Source organism: Somniosus microcephalus, chromosome 7, assembly GCF_052327205.1.
Source record: "Somniosus microcephalus isolate GS21.2 chromosome 7, FLI_Smic_1.0, whole genome shotgun sequence".
NCBI lineage: Eukaryota > Metazoa > Chordata > Chondrichthyes > Squaliformes > Somniosidae > Somniosus > Somniosus microcephalus.
The window spans coordinates 57,701,075-57,722,580 of record NC_140993.1 but is presented as its reverse complement, the minus strand read 5'-3'; the positions used below and the strand labels follow the sequence as shown (position 1 = coordinate 57,722,580).

The window sequence follows — 21,506 nt, the reverse complement described above, 5'->3', positions numbered from 1 at the left end:
CCTCTTCTGAAGTAATCTTTTACTCTCTTGAAAAGCTTGTTCACAGCTGTCACTCCACTTCCATTGTGACCCTGTCTGTAGCAGTGCATTTAGTGGATGTAACACTGTGGATAGGTTGGGCAAGAACTTGTGATAGTAGTTCACCAGTCCAAGATATGATCTCAACTGAGATACATTTTCAGGTGTTGGTGCATTAATCACAGCTTCAGTCTTGTCTGGAGACTTGTGTAAACCGTCCTTGTCAATCACATGTCCACAGTATGAGATTTCCTTTTTGAAAAACTCACACTTGTCTCGGTTCGCTCGGAGCCCATACTCCCGTAACCTGATGAGCACCTGTTCGAGGTTGGAAAGGTGGTCGTTGTCATTCTTGCCAGTAATGATGATGTCATCAAGATAACACCGAGTACCTGGGATCCCCTGCAGGACTTGGTCCATTGCCCTTTGCCAGATTGCAGGAGCTGATGCTATTCCGAATACCAGCCGATTGTACTAGTAAAGGCCTTTGTGCGTATTTATTGTCAGGTACTTCTTTGATGCATCATCAATTTCCATTTGGAGATAGGCCTGGGCCAAGTCAATCTTTGTGAAGCATTCCCCTCTTGACAGGGAAGCAAAGATGTCCTCAATGCGAGGCAATGGGTACTGTACTGTGTGGAGGACTGGGTTAACAGTCACTTTAAAGTCTCCGCAGATGCACACTTTTCTTGGCTTTCCTGGTTTTGTGCTGGAGGTTTTCTTCATCACTAGAACTATAGGTGTGGGCCATGCACTCCAATCCACCTTGGACAGGACCCCTAACTGCTCCAAGTTCTCCAGCTCTGCTTCTACTGAAGGGTGAATTGCATAAGGCACTGGTCTGGCCTTGTGGAACTTTGGATTTGCGTTCTCCTCAATCTTAATTTTTGCTTTCATGCCCTTAAGTGTTCCTATTCCCTTCTTGAACACTTCCTGAGAGTCAGAGAGTATTTGTGACAGTCTCTCAGGAGTGGCATTGCTGTCCTCCTTTGCTGACATAAACAGTGCTTGGATGGTGTGCCAATCCAATTGTATTTTCCTGAGCCATTCGCGTCCCAGTAATGGTGGTCCTCCATTTTCCACTACATAGAGGTTCAATTACGGAATTTTTTTTTCTTTGTATGCCACTGTCACTTTCACTTTTATTTTACCTTTGGAGCATACTCTTTGTCCTGTGTATGTCTTTAACAGTACTTTAGTTGGCCTTAGCGGTATGTGTGAAAACAGTCGTTTGTAGTCATGTACAGAGATCACTGTTAAAGCTGAGCCTGTGTCCAACTCCATTTTCAGCCTAACTCCTGCCACTTCTGGAGTAACCCATATTATTCTGTGATCCCCTGTCTCTTTCACACTGTGTAGTTTTAGACAAGCCAGATCCTCTTCCTCCGAGTCTGTGTCACTTTTTTCTTTATTTGAACTGTCTCCAGTCACGTGGTGTACCTTCTTGTATCTATCTTTGAAAGGTTTCTTGTTTTCAGTCACTTGATGTACCTTTTTGTTACTCTGTATTGTTTGTTTTCGGCTTCTTATTTGCTTTGCAGACTCTTTCAAGGTGCCCTCGTCTGCAGTCTTTATCTTTAAACCAACAGTCATTGTGGTCATGTGACATTTTGCCACAGCGATAGCACTTCTTTTCTTGTTTCAGTGACATTTTATTAGTTGAATATTCCAGGGATTTTTGTTGAATTTCTAAAGCGCCACGTGCTGCTGCTTCCATTGATATTGCAATACTCAGCCTTCTCCAATGTGAGGTCTTTTTCAGACAGGAGCTTCTTTTGTGTGCTTTCACTTTGCATGCCACACACAAATCTGTCCCTCAATGCGTCTGATAAGCCCACTCCAAATTGGCAATGTTCTGATAATTTGCGCAACTTTGCCAAATATTCAGAAATGTTTTCATTTTTGCTCTGGTTCCGTTTATGGAATTTAAATCTTTTCGGCTATGAGCAGTGGTTTGGGGCTTAAATGGCCTTGGAGTGTGTCCACTATTTGTTTGAATGTTTTGTTTGCTGGCTTTTCAGGGTTAATAAACTACGTAGCAGCCCGTATGTCTTTGCACCCATAACACTCAGCAAAACAGTGGCTTCCTTTTCTACCTCCACTCCGTTCGCCTCACAGTACAACTCCACTCTTTCAATGTAAGTTGCTCAGTCTTCAATGCTGCTATCAAATGCTGCAATTGTGCCAATCATCGCCATTTTTTTTTTTCCAAACCCGTTTTTCTTTTTTACTAGTTAGCTAGCGTCATGCAAGTCCTGTGCACTTTTCACTTGACTTACGTATCCCCTGCCTAGCTTAGCAAGCGTGCTCCGTTTTCTCTACCTTCTCGCTCCTTTCTTCCACATTTTGGTGTCCTCTGGATGCGATGCCAGAATAGGAAGACGTAGGTTCATAATTCTCGTCGCCAATTTGTTGTTTGTACCGCTATACACAACTACATAAAATAATAAAGCAGTAGAGACTGAGCGTAACTTCAAGTGATCTTTACTGGGTAACTGGAACTTCGGCACTGACTATACAAATCGATACGCATCTGTTATATACGCTCGCAACTAAGGATGTACATCCACAAGACAAAGTAGTCCCTTCAATGTTGTATACATTACAGCGGCCAATTAGCCCATCATGCCTGCGCTGGCTCTTTGGTGGAGCTACCAATTAATTCCACTTTCTTGTTCTCTCCCCAAAGCCCTGTAAATTTTTTTGCCTTCAAGTGTTTATCCAATTCTCTTTTGAATGTTACTATTGAATTGGTTTTCACCACACTTTCTGGAAGTGCATTCCAGATCACACCAACTCGCTGTGTCCTCATGTCACCTCTGGTCTTTTGACAGTTACCTGGTTATTGACCTTTCTGCCACTGGAAACAGTTTCCTTATTTTGAACACCTACTATCAAATCTTCTCTTAACCTTCTTTGCTGTAAGGAGAACAACCTCAGCTTTTCCAGTCTCTACATAACTGAAGTCCCTTATCCCTCGTACCATTCTAGTAAATCTCTACTGCACCTTCTCTAAGTCCTTGACATCATTCCTAAAGTGTGGTGCACAGAATTGAACACAGTATTCCTGCTGAGGACTAACCAGTGTTTTATAAAGATTTAGCATAACTTCCTTGTTTTGAACGCTATCCCTCTATTAATAAAGCCAAGGATCCCATATGCTTTCTCAACTTGTCCTGCCACCTTCAAAGATTTGTGTATGTGAACCTCTAGGTCTCTGTTCCTGCACTCCCTTTAAAATTATACCATTTAGTTCATATTGCCTGTCCTCATTCTTCCTACCAAAATTTCACACTTCTCTGCTTTAAATTTCATCTGCTCTGTGTCTGCCCATTTTACAAGTCTGAGTATGTCCTCCTGAAGTCTGTTACTATCTTCCTCATTGTTTACCACATTTTCGAGTTTCATAAATCATATATTCATCAGGTTACTGAATGCTATCCGCGACGTATACTGGAAATGCGATTATATAATGTCTGTCAAAGATTGAATATAAAGACCTTTTTTAAAAAAAAAAAAAAAAAAAAAAAAAAAAATTGCATGTATTCATTCACATGATGTGAGCAGCACTGGCAAGGCCAGCATTTATTCCCCATACCCAATTGCCCTTGAGAAGGTGATGGTGATCCACCTTCCTGAACTGCTGCAGTCAGTGTGGTGAAGCTGTTATGTAGGGAGTTCCAGGATTTTGATCCAGCGACGATAAAGGAAGGCGATATATTTCCAAATCAGGATGGTGTGTAACTTGGAGGTGCTGTTGTTTCCATGCGCCTGCTGCCCTCATCCTTCTAGGTGGTGAAGGTCATGGGTTTGGGAGGTGCAGTTGAAGAAACCTTGGCGAGTTGCTGCAGCGCATTATATAGATGGTACACACTGCAGCCATGTTGCATTGTTGGTGGAGGGTGTGAATGTTTAAGATGGTGGATGGGATGCCAATCAAGCGGTCTGCTGTGTCCTGGCTGGTGTTGAGCTTCTTGAGTGTTGTTGGAGCTGCACTCATCCAGGCAAGTGGAGAGTATGCCATCCCACTCCTGACTTGTGCCTTGTAAGTAGTGGAAATGCTTTGGGGCCTCAGGAGCTGAGTCACTCTCTGCAGCCTCTGACCTGCTCTTGTAGCCACAGTATTTATGTGGCTGATCAGTTAAGTTTCTGGTCAATGCTAACCCCCACTTGTTGATGGTGGGGGGATCTGATAATGGTAATAAGAAGTAAGAGCAGGAGTAGGCCGGCTCCGAGATTCAATAAGATCATGGCTGATCATTGACCTCGACTCCACTTTCCTGCCCGATCTCCATATCCCTTGATTCCCCTAGAGTCCAAAAATCTAATGCCATTGAATGTCAAGGCGAGGTGTTTAGACTCTCTTGTTGGAGATGGTCATTGCCTGGCACTTGTGTGGTGCAAATGCTACTTGCCACTTATCAGCTTAAGCCTGGATATTGTCCAGGTCTTGCTGCATGCGGGCATAGACTGCTTCATTATCTGAGGAATTGCAAATGGAACTGAACACTGGGCAATCATCAGGGAACATCCCCACTCCTGATCTTATGATGGAGGGAAGGTCATTGATGAAGCAACTGAAGATGGTCTCCAACAACCGCAACCATCTTCCTTTGTGCAAGGTATGACTCCAGACAGTGGAGCGTTTCCCCCCCCCCCCCCCCCCCCCCCGATTCCCATTGACTTCAATTTTACTAGGACTCCTTGATGCCGCACTCTGTCAAATGCTGCCTTGATATTAAGGGCAGTCACTCTCGCCTCACCTCTGGAATTCAGTTCTTTTGTCCATGTTTGGACCAAGACTGTAATGGGGTCTGGAGCCGAGTGGACCTGGGGAGCCCAAACTCGGCATCGGTGAGCAGGTTATTGGTGTAAGTGCTGCTTAATAGCACTGTCACCGACACCTTCCATCTCCTCTAGTGGGTCTGTCCTACCGGTGGGACAGGACATACCCAAAGATGATGGTGGAGTCTCGGACGTTGGCTGATAATCATACTCAGAACTATGCCTATGTCCGGCTGTTGCTTGACTAGCCTATGGGACAGATCTCCCAATTTTGACACAAGCCCCCAGATATTAATAAGGAGGACTTTGCAGGGTCAACTGGGCTGGATGTGCCTTGTTCATGTCTAGATGCCTAGATAGATGCTGAGTGGTCCATCCAGTCTGGCCCATTGTCAGCACATGACAAAAAGTCACAGGTCAGGTATTAGGAAGCTACTTGAACTGGAGAGGAGAAATAGGGGAGAAACATGCACACAAATGATCCTCTGCTTTTTGGCAGAATGTTTCTAACTTAGGAAATTGTTTGCCTTTAGCTATTCTTTTAAAAAATATTGCCTTGACTTTTTGCATTATCTTTTAAAATTGTAGACTCTTCACTGCAGCACTTTTAAGAAGCTGCACTTAGTACAGTGTCTTAAATGTAGGGTACACTGTCTTTTCCAGGACCTTGAGGATTAATCCACACAAATGGGATCTCCCTCCCTCTCTTTCCCCAAACGGGCACCCTATGCAAAATGTTTTTGAGGATGTCTCAACTCCGATCCAAAATACAAAACTGTCCAAATAGCATGTTCCCTCAGACATCACAAGGATGGCTGATACAAGAAATTAATATGTCACACTGGGAGAGGGAGGGCTCTTGAGGAGCATGAACTCCACACCTATCCTATTCCATCCCACATCTGACAAATGAGGAGGATAGTAGCAGAATTCAGGAGGCCATAGACAAACATGGGCAGGCAACTGGCAGATGAAATTTTAATGCAGCAGAGTGTGAAGTGATTCATTTTGAGAAGAAGAATGAGGAGAGGCAATATAAACCAAATGATACAATTTTAAAGGAGATGCAGGAACAGAGACTTGGGGGTTTGCATACATGAATCTTTGAAGGTGGCAGGACAAGTTGGGAAAGCTGTTTTTAAAAAAAAAAAAAAAAGAGGATCCTTGGCTTTATAAATAGAGACACTGGGCTGGATTTTGCCAGCCCTGGGGAGGCAGGACTGCCAGGAAAATGGCAGAATTTGGGGGTGGGTGCCCAACCCGCCTCCATGCCATCTTGCCAGGAGGCGGGTAGCCGACCCGTGCCGGGTCCCGCCGCCTCGAGGCGGGAAGGGGATTAATGCCAATTAACTGCCTGTTAACAGGTAGTTAACGGGCAGTTTTTTGGCTAATCCCTATTTTGAGCCCTGAAATGTGGGCTTCCCGACGGCTCCGAACCTCGCCAGGGTCAGCAAGGCGGGCCGTCGGTCTGCAGGAGTTGGAGGGGCCGAGCTGTCTGGTGTGCAGGTGAGTAATGGGTGCATGTGTGCAGAGGTAAGTGTTTTAATAAGTTTTACTTACCTTTTACTTCTTCCTGCAGGCTTCCTCCCTTCAGGTCTCTGGAGTCCCTCAGCTCACCGGCACAGAAAGCAGAATGGCCGCTGAACTGTCAAAAGCTGCAGCCTTCTGCATTCTGGTCAGGAAGGCTTTCTAATTGAGTCGTGAGTAAAGACACAACTTAGAAGACAGATTGTCAGTGTTTGACAGCTTCACAGAGCTGTCAAGCAATGACATTTCATCTGTCAAAAGCTCTTGACAAATGAAACGGCACTCGCTGACGTCACCTGTAACTGGCTGTCCCTTAATTGGCCTGCTGAGCCCGCTGGGTGAGCTCAACAAGGTCGATCAAGGGAAAATAGCGTGGGTTGGCCACAAGTCGATGGAGGAGGGACTAAAACCCAACAAGTGGGAGTCCCGCCTCCAAAAACTCCCCAATGACAAAATCCAGCCCATAGGGTACAAAAGCAAGGAAATTATGCTAAGCTTTTATAAATCTCTGGTTCTTCCTCCGCTGGAGTGTTTTGTCCAATTCTGGGCACCACACTTTAGAATGTCAAGGTCTTGTAGAGGGTGCAGAGGAGATTTATTAGAATGGTATCTGGGCTAAGCAACTTCAGTTATGTGGAGCGACTGGAGAAGCTGGGATTGTTCTCCTTGGCACAGAGAACGTTAAAGGGAGATTTAATAGATGTATTCGAAATTATGAAGGGCATTGATGGAGTATAAAAGGAGAAACTGTTTCCACTGGCAGGATTTTCGGTAAGCAGAGGACACTGATTTAAAGATGATTGACGAAAGAACCGGAGGAGAGTTGACCAGAAAACATTTTTATGCAACAAGTTATGATGACCTGGAATGCACTGCCTGAAAGGGTGGTGGAAGCAGATTCATTCGTAACTTTCAAAAGGAAATTGGATATATACTTTAAAAGTAAAAAATCTGCAGGGCTATGGGGAAAGAGCAAGAGGGTGAGACTAATTGGATAGTTCGTTCAAACCAGCACAGGCATGATGGGGTGAATGGCCTCCTTCTGTGCTGTATTATTCTATGATTCTAAATGGCCTTTATGGTGACTTTCCACTGTTTCTATTGTTATGGGATATTTTAAGTGAGTTGTTGAATTATCGGGCAGTTTTGTATGTTTTGGCACATAAACCTAAAAAACTCTGTCATGCAGGATAGAAGAGATGTTTGGTCACATTATTCTGGGTAGCTCCTAAAGAGCACAATGTTCTAACTGACTGGTCTGAATTGTAGTAGGTGTCCTGAATTCATTAGTTATACTGAATATTACAGGACAAAGGGCTATGACGCAGTGAAGAACACCACAATTGAAGCTGGCCGATCAGTCACAAGTGATGAGGTCACTTCTTGAGTGGAGCTATTAGCCCACTTTTAGCTGGCTATCATAATCTCAGTCCATTAAAAACATTCACAACTTTTGTAAATGTAAAATCAGTATGAGCTAAAACTGCTAAATTTTAGGCACTTTGTGATGTTGCTATTTTATTGTGATGTAGTCATACCTGCAGGAGTATATGTATAACCTTTTTTAAAAATCTTCTCTGATTTTTTTTTTACCACACAAGTATGTGTGGATTTTTTTTTAAACTACTGATTTGCTTGTACTAATTTGCAAACCCTTTACAATTTTTTTTTCTGTTTTCATTTTTTGATTCTCAAATGAGACCTGAGGGCCTGTTCCTTAAAATGGCACAGCAAGCAATTGGAGAAGGACGCTGACCCTGAACAGTAGGATTGGAGTAGATTGAACAAGGATGTTAAAATAGTACAGTACTGTAATGTGAATTTTTGTGTGGGAAATAGAAGATCTACAGGATTTTTGTTTGTTTTTCCTGTTCCTGTCAGTTGGGACACCATGTCCGAATTAATGTTGGAGTCTCAGGTACCGCACTGATGGAATGCCATCAAAATTACGCATGTTGTATCCCTGGATCATTGTTGTCTCCATTGTTGATTGCATTCTCCAGTGATGCTTCATCTGTAAACATTCAGGAGAGACGGAAGGAGCCAACCTTGACTCACTGGGTTGACAATGCTGCAAAGTGGTGGGACACAGGCTGAGTTTTCAATAACAGCAGTGGCTCTGTGGTGAAGAATTAAGGGATTGGGGTAGAAGAATACTAAATGAAGGGCAGGTTGGGGAAATCTGCAGGAGAGTCAGCCAGGTTTGTGTTCATGCACATCTTATCAGCTGACTTTCAATAGGCTTTGGAGCAGGTCAGTCCCCTGCTTGAAGGTATACTTATGAGAGTGTCAAGTGAGGACAGGATCAGGTTCGGCTGTAACGACCCTTTCCGTCTGCTAACTTACGAACATGCACTCTTTAGGTTCCCCCAGAGGCCTTGGATGCCATATTAGAGAGGGCTGCCTCCTTTGGCTTTGACAAATTGTAGACCGCCCTCTCAGGATTTTACCGATCTGATCGGTACCATTATGTCTCCTTTCCCAATCAATGGCCGAACATATCTAGAGCCGAGTACTAGTGGGATGGCAAGAATGTATTTACATGATGGTGCAGTCGCTCAGGGTAGCAACTGATGGATGACTTCCCATCATACCCCTGAGATGCCTGCACATGTGGCAGAAAGGAAGCAGAACCTGATTGCCCTTGTGCATACAACAGAAGCAATAGGTCCACCATCTTGGGACTTGGTTGAGAGGGTCACCTCCATGCCATAAGCCATATAAGACCTTGCCCACTTGTGTAGCACCCGGAGAAGCATGAATCATAGTGTGAGAGATTGTACATCCTATACTAGTACTTGTGGTGATTATTCCTTGATTAGTAAAAGTATTGTGATTCGTTGTTTGTTAACTGCCTTGGGATATGTGTTGTAATCTCATTGGTAGTTGATGATCACATGATGTGTTGTGGCTACCTTAAATTCAGTCCTTTTCTAGCTTTAGTTGGGACTGGATGTGGAAAGATATGCTGCTGATTTTAAAGTTAATAAAGCCTAGCTTTGGAAGGCCAATCTATTCTTTATTTCAGTACTAAAAGGCAACACATTGAAAAGTAACGGTAGGCACATTTACAGTATGGGTTTTGATTAATATTTTGCAGACACGGGGAGAAGAATTGAGTCGCGCCCCCTTTGGGGCGCTAACTTCGCTGGGGCGCTATTTTTACAACCCCAAAAAAATTAGCGCCCCCACGGCTGATTTTCCCAGGTAGCGCTCAGAGGGAGAAGGGGCGCTACTGGAAGTGCCCCGCGTCGTTCTTGGGGCGCTGCGAGGCAATATTGTGGCGCTGCGGCATGTCACGCCGCGGTACTGCAGGCCTTCCTCCCCTTATTAAAGGGGAGGGGCCTGGCGCAGCGCATCCTGGCGCCCAGCTGGGCCACCAGGCATCGGGAGTGCCGGTAAATGAGCCCAGCACTGAGAGGAGTGCTGGGCTCAGTGAGCAGCCGGCACCCCGTTGGGGGCTTTATGGGGGCAAGTGCTGGCAGGCGGCCAGCAATAAAAATGGCCGCCCGCCACCTCCCCTTTAACTAGCGACGCCCCGGCCGCAGGTAGGACCCCCTGACTGGGGGCGCTACCTAAGATCGCGGCTGGGGCGCTGCGCACGGCGATGACGTCGTCGCCGGTGGCGCAGCAACACGGGGCGCTAACTGTTACCGCTAACCACCTGCTGAATTTCACAGGAGGCATTGGCAGCGCTGCGCCCAGGCACTAGTTGGCTTTGCGCCCTCTTAGGGTGCTAACGAGGTGCAAAGCAACTGAATTTTTCCCCCATGGTTTATTGTCAATATTTGGAAGTGGCTTTGAGGTAGCATGAATGGGATCCAAGTGACTTGATGCATGCAGAGAAATGTCTATCTTTATGAAATAATTATGGTGAGAAAGGGAAGATTGAACAACTTGCTCGTGCAGTGGACAGAGGTAACAATCAAGAGAAGGACCTGATATCAGATGGGCTCAAATATTTTGCAGCCAGAAACTTCACATCCTCTAGGCAGCTACTGCTTATCTGGCTAATCCATCAATGCGTTTGATTGTCTTTATCAAAGGCCTCTGATAGAAGGTCTTTCCTTAAGGCAAAGCTATAGAACTACTTGAGATCTTAGCCAGGTGAAAGTATAGAACATCCCCAGACTGATGAGACACCTGAAGCTTTCCCTCAAAATTGCAATATTGCACTCTTGACAGTTCTGCTGGTAAAATGGGCCTGGTTGAAAAGGTACTCAGCTGAATCTTGAGAAAGTTACACATGGGTATAAGTTAGCTTTGATCTCCCAGGATCCATCCAGACACTCCCTTCCTCCTTGGATGGAGAGAAACATCTGATTCTGCTCAGCACCTCCCCTGTGAGTTTAAAAAAAAACAAATTAAAAAAAATTCATTCTTGATGTGAGCATTGCTGGAAAGGCCAGCATTTATTGCCCTTGAGAAGGTGGTGGTGAATCACTGCAATCATGTGGTGAAGGTACTCCCACAGTGCTGTTAGGTAGGGAGTTCCAGGATTTTGACCCAGTGACTATGAAGGAACAGTGATATAGTTCCAAGTCAGGACGGTGTGTGACTTGGAGGTGGTGGTGTTTCCATGTGCCTGTTGCTTTTGTCATTCTAGGTGTTGGTGGTCACGGGTTTAGGAGATGCTGTCGAAGAAGCCTTGGCGAGTTGCTGCAGTGCATCATCTTCTAGGTGGGGTACATTGTTGCACTGGTGGTGGAGAGATACAATGGAGTGGCTTACTAGGTCACCTTTTGAGGGCAGTTAAACGTCAACCACATTGGTATGGGATTGGAGTCATATATAGGCCACACTGGGTAAGGACGGGGTAATGTCCTTTGGAAAAATATTAGTGAACCAGCAGGTTCTTACGACAATTCAACAGCTTCGTGGTCACTTTTTCTGATACCAGCTTTTCATTTCCAGATATTTTGAAACTGAATTCAAATTCTCAAATGGTAGTATTTGTACTTGCATTGTCTGGATTATTAGTCCAGGCCTCTAGATTACTGGTCCAGTAACATGAGCACTACACTACTATATCTGAATGTAGGGTGGGAGGTGCTGGGTGAGGGAGTTCAGTGGGTGGGGGTATATTGTTTGAAGGTGCGCTGCTGATGGAGTGGGAGATGAGGAGTAGGTGGTGTTGAACAAGTGGAGGGTGCTTGCAGGGATAAATGCTGAGGTAAGGTAGTGTGAGGCTATGGAGATGAGGCTAAGGATTTATTGCCAAATTACTTTTTGCAACTGGCTATTCTGTGCTTGGGAATGTTTGTGCATTCTGGGCACCAAAAGTAGTGTAGTATTCCCTACCAGTGCTGTCATTTCCTCCCCCCCCCCCCCCCCCCCCCCGCCGCCCCGACCCAAGATAAAGTTCACCCGAATGTTATTTCAAAATGAATGAATAACTAAGTAAGTAAAACACTACAGAAATGAGAGAGAAGATTGAATGAATTACCTTGTGCTCAGTGGCTTTTGGGAATGGTTTGAACTGGGTAGCTTGGCTGAATAAGATCAGTTTGCCACAATAAAGATGTGTTCCTTTCTTAGTAACCAGGAAATATACGCTGCAGTATTTGTTCTCGGTACTTCCTGAAAGAGGGAAAATAAACCTCACTAAAATGGACAGCAGTAACCTTTTTGTTTTGTCCTCTCTTACTGTGCTCCTGAATACCATGTTAAAATGCTCATTTAAAAAAAGGTTTTTTATTTTTAATTTCAAAACAGACATCATCTGCAAGCAAGACATCAAGAAGGGAACCAGAGAAGGTAAAGAGGAGTGTGAAGATCGAGGTCAAAGAGAAGAAGGGGAGAAAGCAGAAATTGAAGGATGGTAAAAGGAAGACCCAATTGAAAGGGGAGGAAGAGAAGAAAAAAGATGCAGCTAAATGGAAATGGTGAGATGAATTGGTTTGGGATGGGGAAGAGTTGTTGTGTAATTGTACCACCTTCAATTTTTTTAACTTCATGTTACCTTTTGATGCATTCATTATTTCTCTCTTTTTGTACAACCTCTGTGCAGTGCCTCAAAAATAGGTGGGATTGGGAGCAGAGATATGCCCACCTTGCTATGGGTTGAGAGGGGTATTTTAATGCATTAGATTTTTAATAAGCCTGTTTTCGCAATTTAAAATGCAAGAGGTGGAAAAGAGGGGCGAGAGAGTAACAATATAAAATCACCAGCCTCTCTTTTTAAACCCACCAAAATTGGCCACGAGATTCTCCTTCCCTGTTAAATTTGTGGTTTCTTTACATTAAAAGAGGTTCCTGCATGAAAGAAAGACTTGCATTTATATAGCGCCTTTCATGACCTCAGGATGTTCCAAAGCACTTCATATCCAATGAAGTACTTTTGAAGCGTAGTTACTGTTGTTATGTAGTAAATGTGGCAGCCAATTTACACACAAGGTCCCACAAACAATAATGAAATAAATGACCAGATTATCTGTTGTGTTGGTTGAGGGATAAATATTGTCCAGGACACTGGGAGAACTTCCCTGCTCTTCAAATAGTGCCATGGGACCTTTTATGTCCACCTGAGGGGCCTTGGTTTAATGTCTCATGAAAGCCAACACCTCCAACAGTGCAGCACTCCCTCAGTACTGCACTCGGGTGTCGGCTTAGATTGTGTGCTTAAGTCTCTGGAATGGAGCTTGAACTCGCAACCTTCTGACTCGTGAGAGTGCTACTACTGAGCCAAGGCTGACATTTGAGACCCTGTTCCACTTTATTTTTTGAAAGATTTATAAGATTCTTTCAATATGTTTAAGATCTACAGGAAGAAAATTGGTTAAATAGAATCGCCTTGCATTACTTTCAAATTGACACCGCATTTATGACAGGGCCCAGAAACTGCCTGAGAGTGTTTGTAAAGGAACAAAAATTCTAAAATAAATCTAATTGCTATTGAGTTGAAAAGTATTTGTTTTCACTTTGAAACTGTCAACAATAAGTAGGCTGTTTATTCCCTTTTTCTTCATCACCCTGTTTTCTCTCTTCTCCCTCCCCTAGGAACTGAAAGCGAGGCTTGTGCTAGTCTGTAGGATCAGTTACCATGTGCAGAAATGTGTTGTCTGCAGGGGAAAAAATTAGCAGGACCATAGGAACTGTTTCCAGGTTGAAGTTCAAAATGTAGCAGTAATGAGTGAAGCAAGTGTTTTATGTGTAGGGGGTTTCTTTTTCAGTGCAGTGTGTTTTGAAGTAAGCTAATCTCTGGGGATCTCTGCTGACAGTGTTTTGTTATGTTCAGATGTGTGGCTGCTGTAACAAAACTAGCCTTTGCTAACTTCAACATTAAGCACACCTATTTATCTGTGAGGACTTTAAGATGCACAGTTTCTGTTCTTCAGAGAGCACATTTTGCAGGAAAGAGGTAGGTTACAACTTTCAATTCTGTAATCAGGTGGGATTGTTCTCAAGAAACAAAAGGTTAACTGGTAACACTGTCTTCAAAGCATTTTTAATTTATTTTATACTGGTTAACCCCTGAAACCCTCTGTCCTTTCACTCCTGAGGCGATGTGATAGCCTCGCTATATGTCTTGTGTGTGTGAGATTTAATTGACTGGAAAATAGGGAAATGACGGGGTGGGCGGAAGAGATGCTTGGTTGCACCGTTTTCAGCTTGCCCATTATTGAAAGTGAAGTCTTTAAAGAACAGAACTTTTCATCAAAAGCTGCTAAAAATAGTGACGACAATTGCAACCCTCCAGTGGCACTGTGGAGCCCGATGAAACCGCAGGGTCCCAGCTTTCACCAGACCAGTAATTAGACCGCTATCAAGTTTGATTCTCTAGAGAACTGAACAATATTTTGGTCGTAGTAGTATAGGGCCTAGTGATTAAAGGTATACTCCCAGGTTAGTAAATAGAGATATTTAATTAATTAAATTTATATAGAGAGACGAGAGAAGCTGGGATTGTTCTCCTTCAAGCAGAGAAGATTAAGACGATTTAATTGAAGCGTTCAAAATTATGAGGAGTTTTGCTGGAGTAGATAAGGAGAAACTGTTTCCACTGGCAGGAGGAGAGTTAGTAACCAGAGGACACAGGTTTAAGATAATTGGCAAAAGAACCAGGGGGGAAGATGAGAAATTTTTTACACAGCGAGAAATGTTCTAGAATGCACTGCCTGAAAGGATGGTAAAAGTAGATTCAGTAGTAACTTTCAAAAGAAAATTGGATACATACTTGAAAAGGAAAAAAATGCAGGGCTACGAGGAAAGGGCAGGGGAGTGGGACTAATTGGATAGCTCTTCCAAAGAGCCGGCACCGGTATGATGGGCCGGATGGCTGCCTTCTGTTCTATATGGTTCTATATAATGCTTCGCTCCATGACGAGACGATAAATTGTCGCTGCTGCTGTCTGTTTTAAGTGTCTTGGTGTAGCAGCTACTGCTTCCAGAGAGCTTTAATTTCCTGTAGTGGCCTGGTTTAATGTGTTTGTGATATCTTTTTAACTTTTAGTTATTGATCTATTAAATAGCACAAAAAAGGAATTTTATGCAAAGTTGTTAAACAGTCTGTAACCAGAGAATGGTAAATCCCCAAAGTGTCTTGTGTCGCAGCAGGTTGAAGCTCCCAATGTATTGAGTGCTTTTGGGTCGTGTGTACTGTGGGCGATGGGTTTAACTTAATGGCCTAGAAATTGGGTTGGGGCGCCAAAGTGGCGCAAAAGTCGCCTGAGCGCAGGATTTAGCGCAGCGATCGGAGTAATACCGATCGCCAGAAATTCAGTTTCAGTGCCCCTCGAGGGACACGGGGCGAGGCTCGAGGTGCTCCGCGTCCCTCTTAGGGCGCTGAAACTGATTATCGCAGCGCAACGTGCCGCAGCGCCACACGCTGCGGCACGGCACGCTGCGGTACTGCAGGCCTTCCTCACACTGTTAAGGGGGAGGTGCCTGCAACAGCGCGATCCCCGCTCGCGAGTGCTGGCAAATGAGCCCGGCACCAAGGAGAAGTGCGTGGCTCTCGGGAAACAGCTGGCAATGCCGCGGGGGGGGGGGGTGGCGGCGGGTGTTAGGAGGCCGGGGACGGAGGTGCTGGCAGGCGGCCGCCGAAAAAGCGGCCGCCCCGCACCTCCACCTTACTGTGCCGGCAGCGGCGCAAGTTAAGGCCCCGTGAACCGGGCCCGGGTAGCGAACGGCGCAACTGCGGCATTCGCTACCAAATATCGCGAATGGGGCGCTGCGCACACCGATGACGTCATCGGTGGCGACGCAGCGCAACAGGCTAACGCCACCATTAGCGCCCCTCCTGAATATCGCGGGAGGCGCAGCCAATGGCGCTACAGCCACTGCCTGCCTCTTTAGGCGCTAAAAGGTGGCGCTACTTGATGTGCCTCAATAAATCCGAGACTCGATGTTAGCGAAACAAAACGAGGCTTTTATTGACTTAGAAGGTAACACACAGAGGAGAGGTATCTTCCATCCAGAGGTCTGCCGTACTGGATGTGATGCAGGCTGGGCCAGCTTACATAGGGGCCAGGTATGGGCGGAGCCCTACACATAGTACAATACAATGGTGAGGAAACGGAACTGAGGTAAGGGAAATTAAACTGAAACCAACCACAGTCACAGGCAGAGAATACCAATGAGTGATGAATGGAATATTTCATCACACTACTCACCCAATTTCTCCCCCAATATCTCCAATCTAAGCCTGGGTGGTGCAGTGAAGTAGCACACTGTCTTTTCACCGCTTGACCCAAGTTTGAATCTGCCACAGACTAAAGATACCAGGAACTGCTGGCTCTAAGGAGCCTGATTTGAAATGAATTGGAGCAGTTTCAACTCTGGTCTTAATGAGAATAGGGACCTAGAACAAAGCTCCCCCAATTGACATTCTTACTCCGAAACACCAGTTTGCAGAGTAGATAATTTGCTGTGATAGAATAGAGGAACAGATGGTCTCCTGCCAAAGCTGACATGAAAGTGATTTGTCTCTGACTCCACTAATAATTGCCTCAAAGACAAATATTAACGCCACTCATATGGCATATTTCTTGCTATATGGAATCAAACTGCAACACTATCACAGAATCACAGAAACCCCACAGTGCAGATAGAGGCAATTTCGGCCCATCGAGCCTGCACCGACACATATCCCACCCGATCCCCGTAACCCCTACACCAACACATATCCCACCCTATCTCCGTAACCCCACACATTTTAATCCCCCTAACACTAAGGGTCAATTTATCATAGCCAATCAACCTAACCTGCACATCTTTGGACTGTGGGAGGAAACCGGAGCACCCGGAGGAAACCCACGCAAACACGGGGAGAATGTGCAAACTCCACACAGACAGTCACCCGAGGCCGGATTCGAACCCGGGTCCCTGGCGCTGTGAGGCAACAGTGCTAACCACTATGCCACCGTGCTGTGGCATTACATTTATGCCTGTTGTTAAACTGCAGAGCAGCATCACTAATCATTTTAATTATCTGATCTGTTCTTTTACGTTATGATTGCTAGATAAAGTGGAACTTTATTTTCCTTTTTTAAATTATAGCAATTGGTAGATTTTTTTTTTTTTTTTTTTTGCCAAAAATTTAAAAAGCTGAATTATGGAGCTCCATTTCCTTGCGTCACCAGGTCCGCCACTTTGAGTGTAGCCACGTTGGGGGGTAATGAGAAGACGAATGGCAGCTTGAATGACGATGACATCAATGCATCCTACAAACTGCTGACTCACTATTCACTGAAGATTGTATATGACCCACACCGGCACTTTAGGTTTGAGCTTTTGAGGGTGTGGGAAGGGATTGCTTGTGTAAGTCCACATCAGAAAATAGTGTAAGCACAAGATAATGAAAACCAGTAGGTATTCATGATACCATTAGGAAAGGTTCCCTCCAATTTAATGACAGCATGTAGCTCCTTTATAAATAGCTGTCTGAGTAAGTGAGGAAAAAATAATGCCTTACCCCTATATAGTGCTTTTAAATGGAGACATCTGGGGAAGGGCAATGACTTTAAAGGAAACTTTTTTATTTCTAGAGTGCCTTATCGCAGCTCCAAGGAACATCTCTAAGTGTTTCACAGGCAATGAAATGTTAATGTACAATGTCTGTTACACATAGCTTTGTGCTGCTGCTGCATGTTAATTTTGTGCTGCACCTCTTGGTAGCTGTGGAGTTTCTCCCAGAGATGATGTAGACTACCTTGAGAGCAGTTCATATCCGTTTTCAGCACCCCAATATATTGCCTAAAAAGCTTTCAAAAGCTGCCTTTCCAGTAGATGAAGAATAATGTCTATGATGGTGAGTTTGTGGTCTAATCTTTAACTCAAAACAATTATGGTAAATTGAAACAGTTTATGATTTTAATTCTTCATTCTTTGAATCCTCAAGTACCCCTGGGGATGGTGGAAGCCATACCTCTGTACTGTTCTTTACTCTGCCCTGTAAGGTCAAGGTACAGTACTATGAGAGGAGATGATTTTTGTTCATAGTACTAACCAATTTTATAAAATAAAGTAATATATGGATTGTAATTTTTATTTTAAAAATGCCAATTTTCTTTCTAATGTTGATAAGGAAACCCTTGAGTACAACCTGCATCTCTCTTGTGCAGCTCCAGTGATGATCTTTGTACCTGTGTGTCTCTTACAAACGACATTGGATATAAATTCAAATGACCTGAAACTTTTTCTCGGGCCCCCTAACTCCAGACCAGACTGCAAGCTAGAGATGTTGACTTTCCAGTCTATTGGCACCGTTTCCTGGGGGATTGGGTGTCTCTGGGGGTGGCCATCAGGCTGGTGATGTTGTTTCTTCTGCTCTTGCAGTGGAGCCACTGGGATGCTCTCCCTAATTGGTGACACTTGGCCTACCTAAGGGTTTTCATGCTAGGGATTAAAATTGAAACTCAAATCAATCTTGCTACTTTCTTCAGTGCTTCGACTAAAAAGTAATGCTCCCTACCCCTGGACAGACCATTTCCCTTCTGCTTGGTGCTTGTGATGTCATAACATTGAACATTAAGTGCATGATCTTTCCCATACCTCTGCAAAAAGATGAACCCATGGTTTTAAATCATGTTATCTCACCTTTGGAAAAACATTTTGATCTCACTCCATCCCTAGCAATATTTTTGATTGTTGGTATGGTCTGCTTCTGTTGCCACGTGATGAATTCCTCCTTTTTTTAAATGTTTCAGTGTATGGGGGCAACAAACATTGACTTACACCTGAGCTTTTATGGTCAGAGGCTCTTGTGATTCTGCGTTCTGTGGTACACATGACATGGCTGCTTATAAAGTGTGTCCTTTTTTGCTAAGACTGTGAAAAACGTGTTAAACACGGAAGTAAAATTGGTAAGGGGTAGGTGCTGACCACCCCTCTGTCCCATCAAAACTTTGGTTATGCACAATTCTAATTCCGTTATGCCGCAGGCTAATTGCCCAAATAGCCAGCTTGATACCAGCTGCAACTCTATTTGATCTGATCAGTACTAATGATTTGCAATGGCAATTCCATTTTCTCATTCTGTCTGCCATGTCAGTCAGCAGTGATGGAGTTCACCTTGGCATCAAGACAGTCCTGAGATCCTGTGGAAGGAAGAGTTTCGTCTTGGCATCAGAGAGCCAAGAGGCCTGGCGATTCCTCAAATACCAAGGGCCTCATTCAGGCAGCCTGTCCTTACCCTGGGATTAGAACCATTTGCTGCAGATCTCTTAAAGGTCAACTTCTTTGATCTTTACAGGTTTTAACTCATGTATGCGCAAGGGGGTCTGGAAAGATGTGTGGAAGCGGCACATAGACTTAAATTGCGTGTACTAATTAGCCTGTATATATACATAATAATTCCTGCCACCAACCTGGAGAAGTGTACCAGATTCTATTTCTTTGTGACGAGATCTTCAGCTGGGACATAATTTGTGGGGTCAAAATGTCATCACTAAGGAGTCTGCCCTAATCAAGATAACCTGGTTTTAAATTCATTGCTCATCTTTTATAAGCAAGTAGCTCTGCTCCAGGTTGTAATAATTGACATTCAAAGCCCTGCCAGTGAGCCATTCCTGTAGTTGCTGGAGGACCTCCTCCAGACCTTCTCGCAACTGCAGCTTTGTAAATGTAGCAGCTTAACACCGAAATCTTGATGAATGACTTGTATGGCCGTGCATCTCAATAAGTTGCAAACAAAGCTGCTGCAGATGCCCTTCAACGGGAGGGCTTTTTCATTGAAAACTGATGGAAATGTTTGAAGTTTGCAAGTACTATTAGTAGGATCTCTAAACCAGCCTATAGAATGAGGCAGAAACAGCAGCCTTTGTATTTTTTAGCCAAGATCCTAGAGCAAACTGCTTTGATCTAGGTCCAATCCAAGGTAGCCAGCAGAAAAACACACAGTTTTTTTTTTTTTAGGTTCAGTAGTCATCTGTCATCTTGTGTAAATGTGAAGCTATCTACTTTGCTTCACAGCAAATATAGTGCAGATAGATTTCAAAGATCAAGTCAGAAGACAATCTATACAAAAACTATAAAAAAAAATTAAAAAAACCCTGGTTAGACCGCACCTGGAGTATTGTGATCAGTTCTGGGCACCACACCTTAGAAAGGATATATTGGCCTTGGAGGGAGTGCAGCGTAAGTTTACCAGAATGATACCCGGACTCCAAGGGTTAAGTTACGAGGAGAGATTACACAAATTAGGGTTGTATGCCCTAGAATTTAGACGATTAAGGGGTGATCTGATCGAAGCTTTCAAGATATTCAGGGGAACAGATAGGGTAGATAGAGAGAAACTATTTCCGCTGGTTGGGGATTCTAGAACTAGGGGGCGTGGTCTAAAAATTAGAGCCAGACCTTTCAGGAGTGAAATTAGGAAACACTTCTACGCACAGGGTGGTAGAAGTTTGGAACACTCTTCTGCAAACTGCAATTGATGCTCGATCAATTGTTAATTTTAAATCTGAGATTGATGGCTTTTTGTTAAGCAAAGGTATTAAGGAATATGGGCCAAAGGCGGGTATACGGAATTAGGCCGCAGATCAGCCATGATCTCATTGAATGGAGGAACAGGCTCGAGGGGCTGAATGGCCTACTCCTGTTCCTATGTTCCTATCAGAGTGTAAACCCTACAATCCGATCTTTCACATTTCTGCAGCTTCTTGGGGCATTACCAAGCTGGTGGCATCCAAGATAGATGGTCCCTTGCAATTAAGCAATTTCTTTCCCCAAAAAAGATTTTCATCATGGTTTTTGGTTCCCAAAAGATGGACATCTTTCACCCAATGTCTGATCACTGAACAAGTTTGTCAAAAAATATGGTGGTTACCTCAAATCATTTAGGCTTTGTCCAGAAAATATACAAAATGCCTGCTTAAACATTGCTGTCCAACCTGTTCAAAAACTCTTGCTGTTTAGTTTCCACAGTAGCAGCCATAAATATATTTTATTTAACCCGAGTGTTCCCTAAGGCTGCGGCATTTGCATATTTATCCATTTATAGACCACTCATTAGAGCTGCCCATCAGGGATAGCCTGGATAACTGTCTTTGCCACATTCCAGGGGGTTGACAGCTACAAGAAGTCTGATCTTGAGCTAAACAGGATATGATGTTTACAAGTGTTCCAAGCAAGTTATTTTTTTAACCTCCTAGATTAGCTTGAAATCCAAATATATGAAGGACGAGGACTAATTCATAGAACACTAAAGTTGTGCTCCTGTATGATGGTGGGCCATTTTTCTGGTCTCCACCATGAAAGAATTTGCCCAGAGATGATCCTACTTTGTCAGTGATTTGCATAACCACCGATCTCCATTGTTTCAACAAATGGAGATAAACGGACATTGAGGAGGCCAAGGATTTTCATCTCCAGTAGTGCAGACTTTGTTGGCTTCTGAGAAGAGAAAGAAATACATTAATTGGTCCTCCTGGTGGTATAACCCTCGCTCGTGTAAGGTCAACATTAGAGTTCTCTTGGCACCTGTGGGTGACGCTCTATCCACGAGAAGCTATCAATCTTCCATATTTCTTTGAGATATCCTTTGCTTTTTCAATTAATGTAAGGGGTCTAGAAATCTTCATTCCCATTCAGGTTCTTCGTTAAATTGTTCTCCCTTTTAACCCTGTTGGTTAATGTGATCTAAAATTCTAATCTTGCAAAATTGTTTTGCTCATTGTTATGGATGAGTACAATCAAGTGTCTTTGACCAACCCGATCTTGCTTGTTTAGGGATT

At 44.0% G+C, this 21,506-nt stretch overlaps 1 protein-coding gene across 5 annotated transcripts in view; it reads left to right on the top strand.

Moving 5' to 3' along the window:
• Positions 1-21,506, top strand: part of LOC147114649 (DNA topoisomerase 1-like) — a 183,914-nt gene that overhangs the window by 85,147 nt on the left and 77,261 nt on the right. For 4 of the 5 annotated variants that reach the window (XM_085992493.1, XM_085992495.1, XM_085992494.1 and 1 more), the window contains one exon: positions 12,046-12,215. In XM_085992493.1, coding sequence (XP_085848619.1) covers positions 12,046-12,215 — 170 coding nt within the window. Of the gene's footprint in view, positions 1-12,045; positions 12,216-13,422; positions 13,691-21,506 lie in introns of those variants that run through there. The other variant, XM_085992497.1, reaches the window with a different exon arrangement.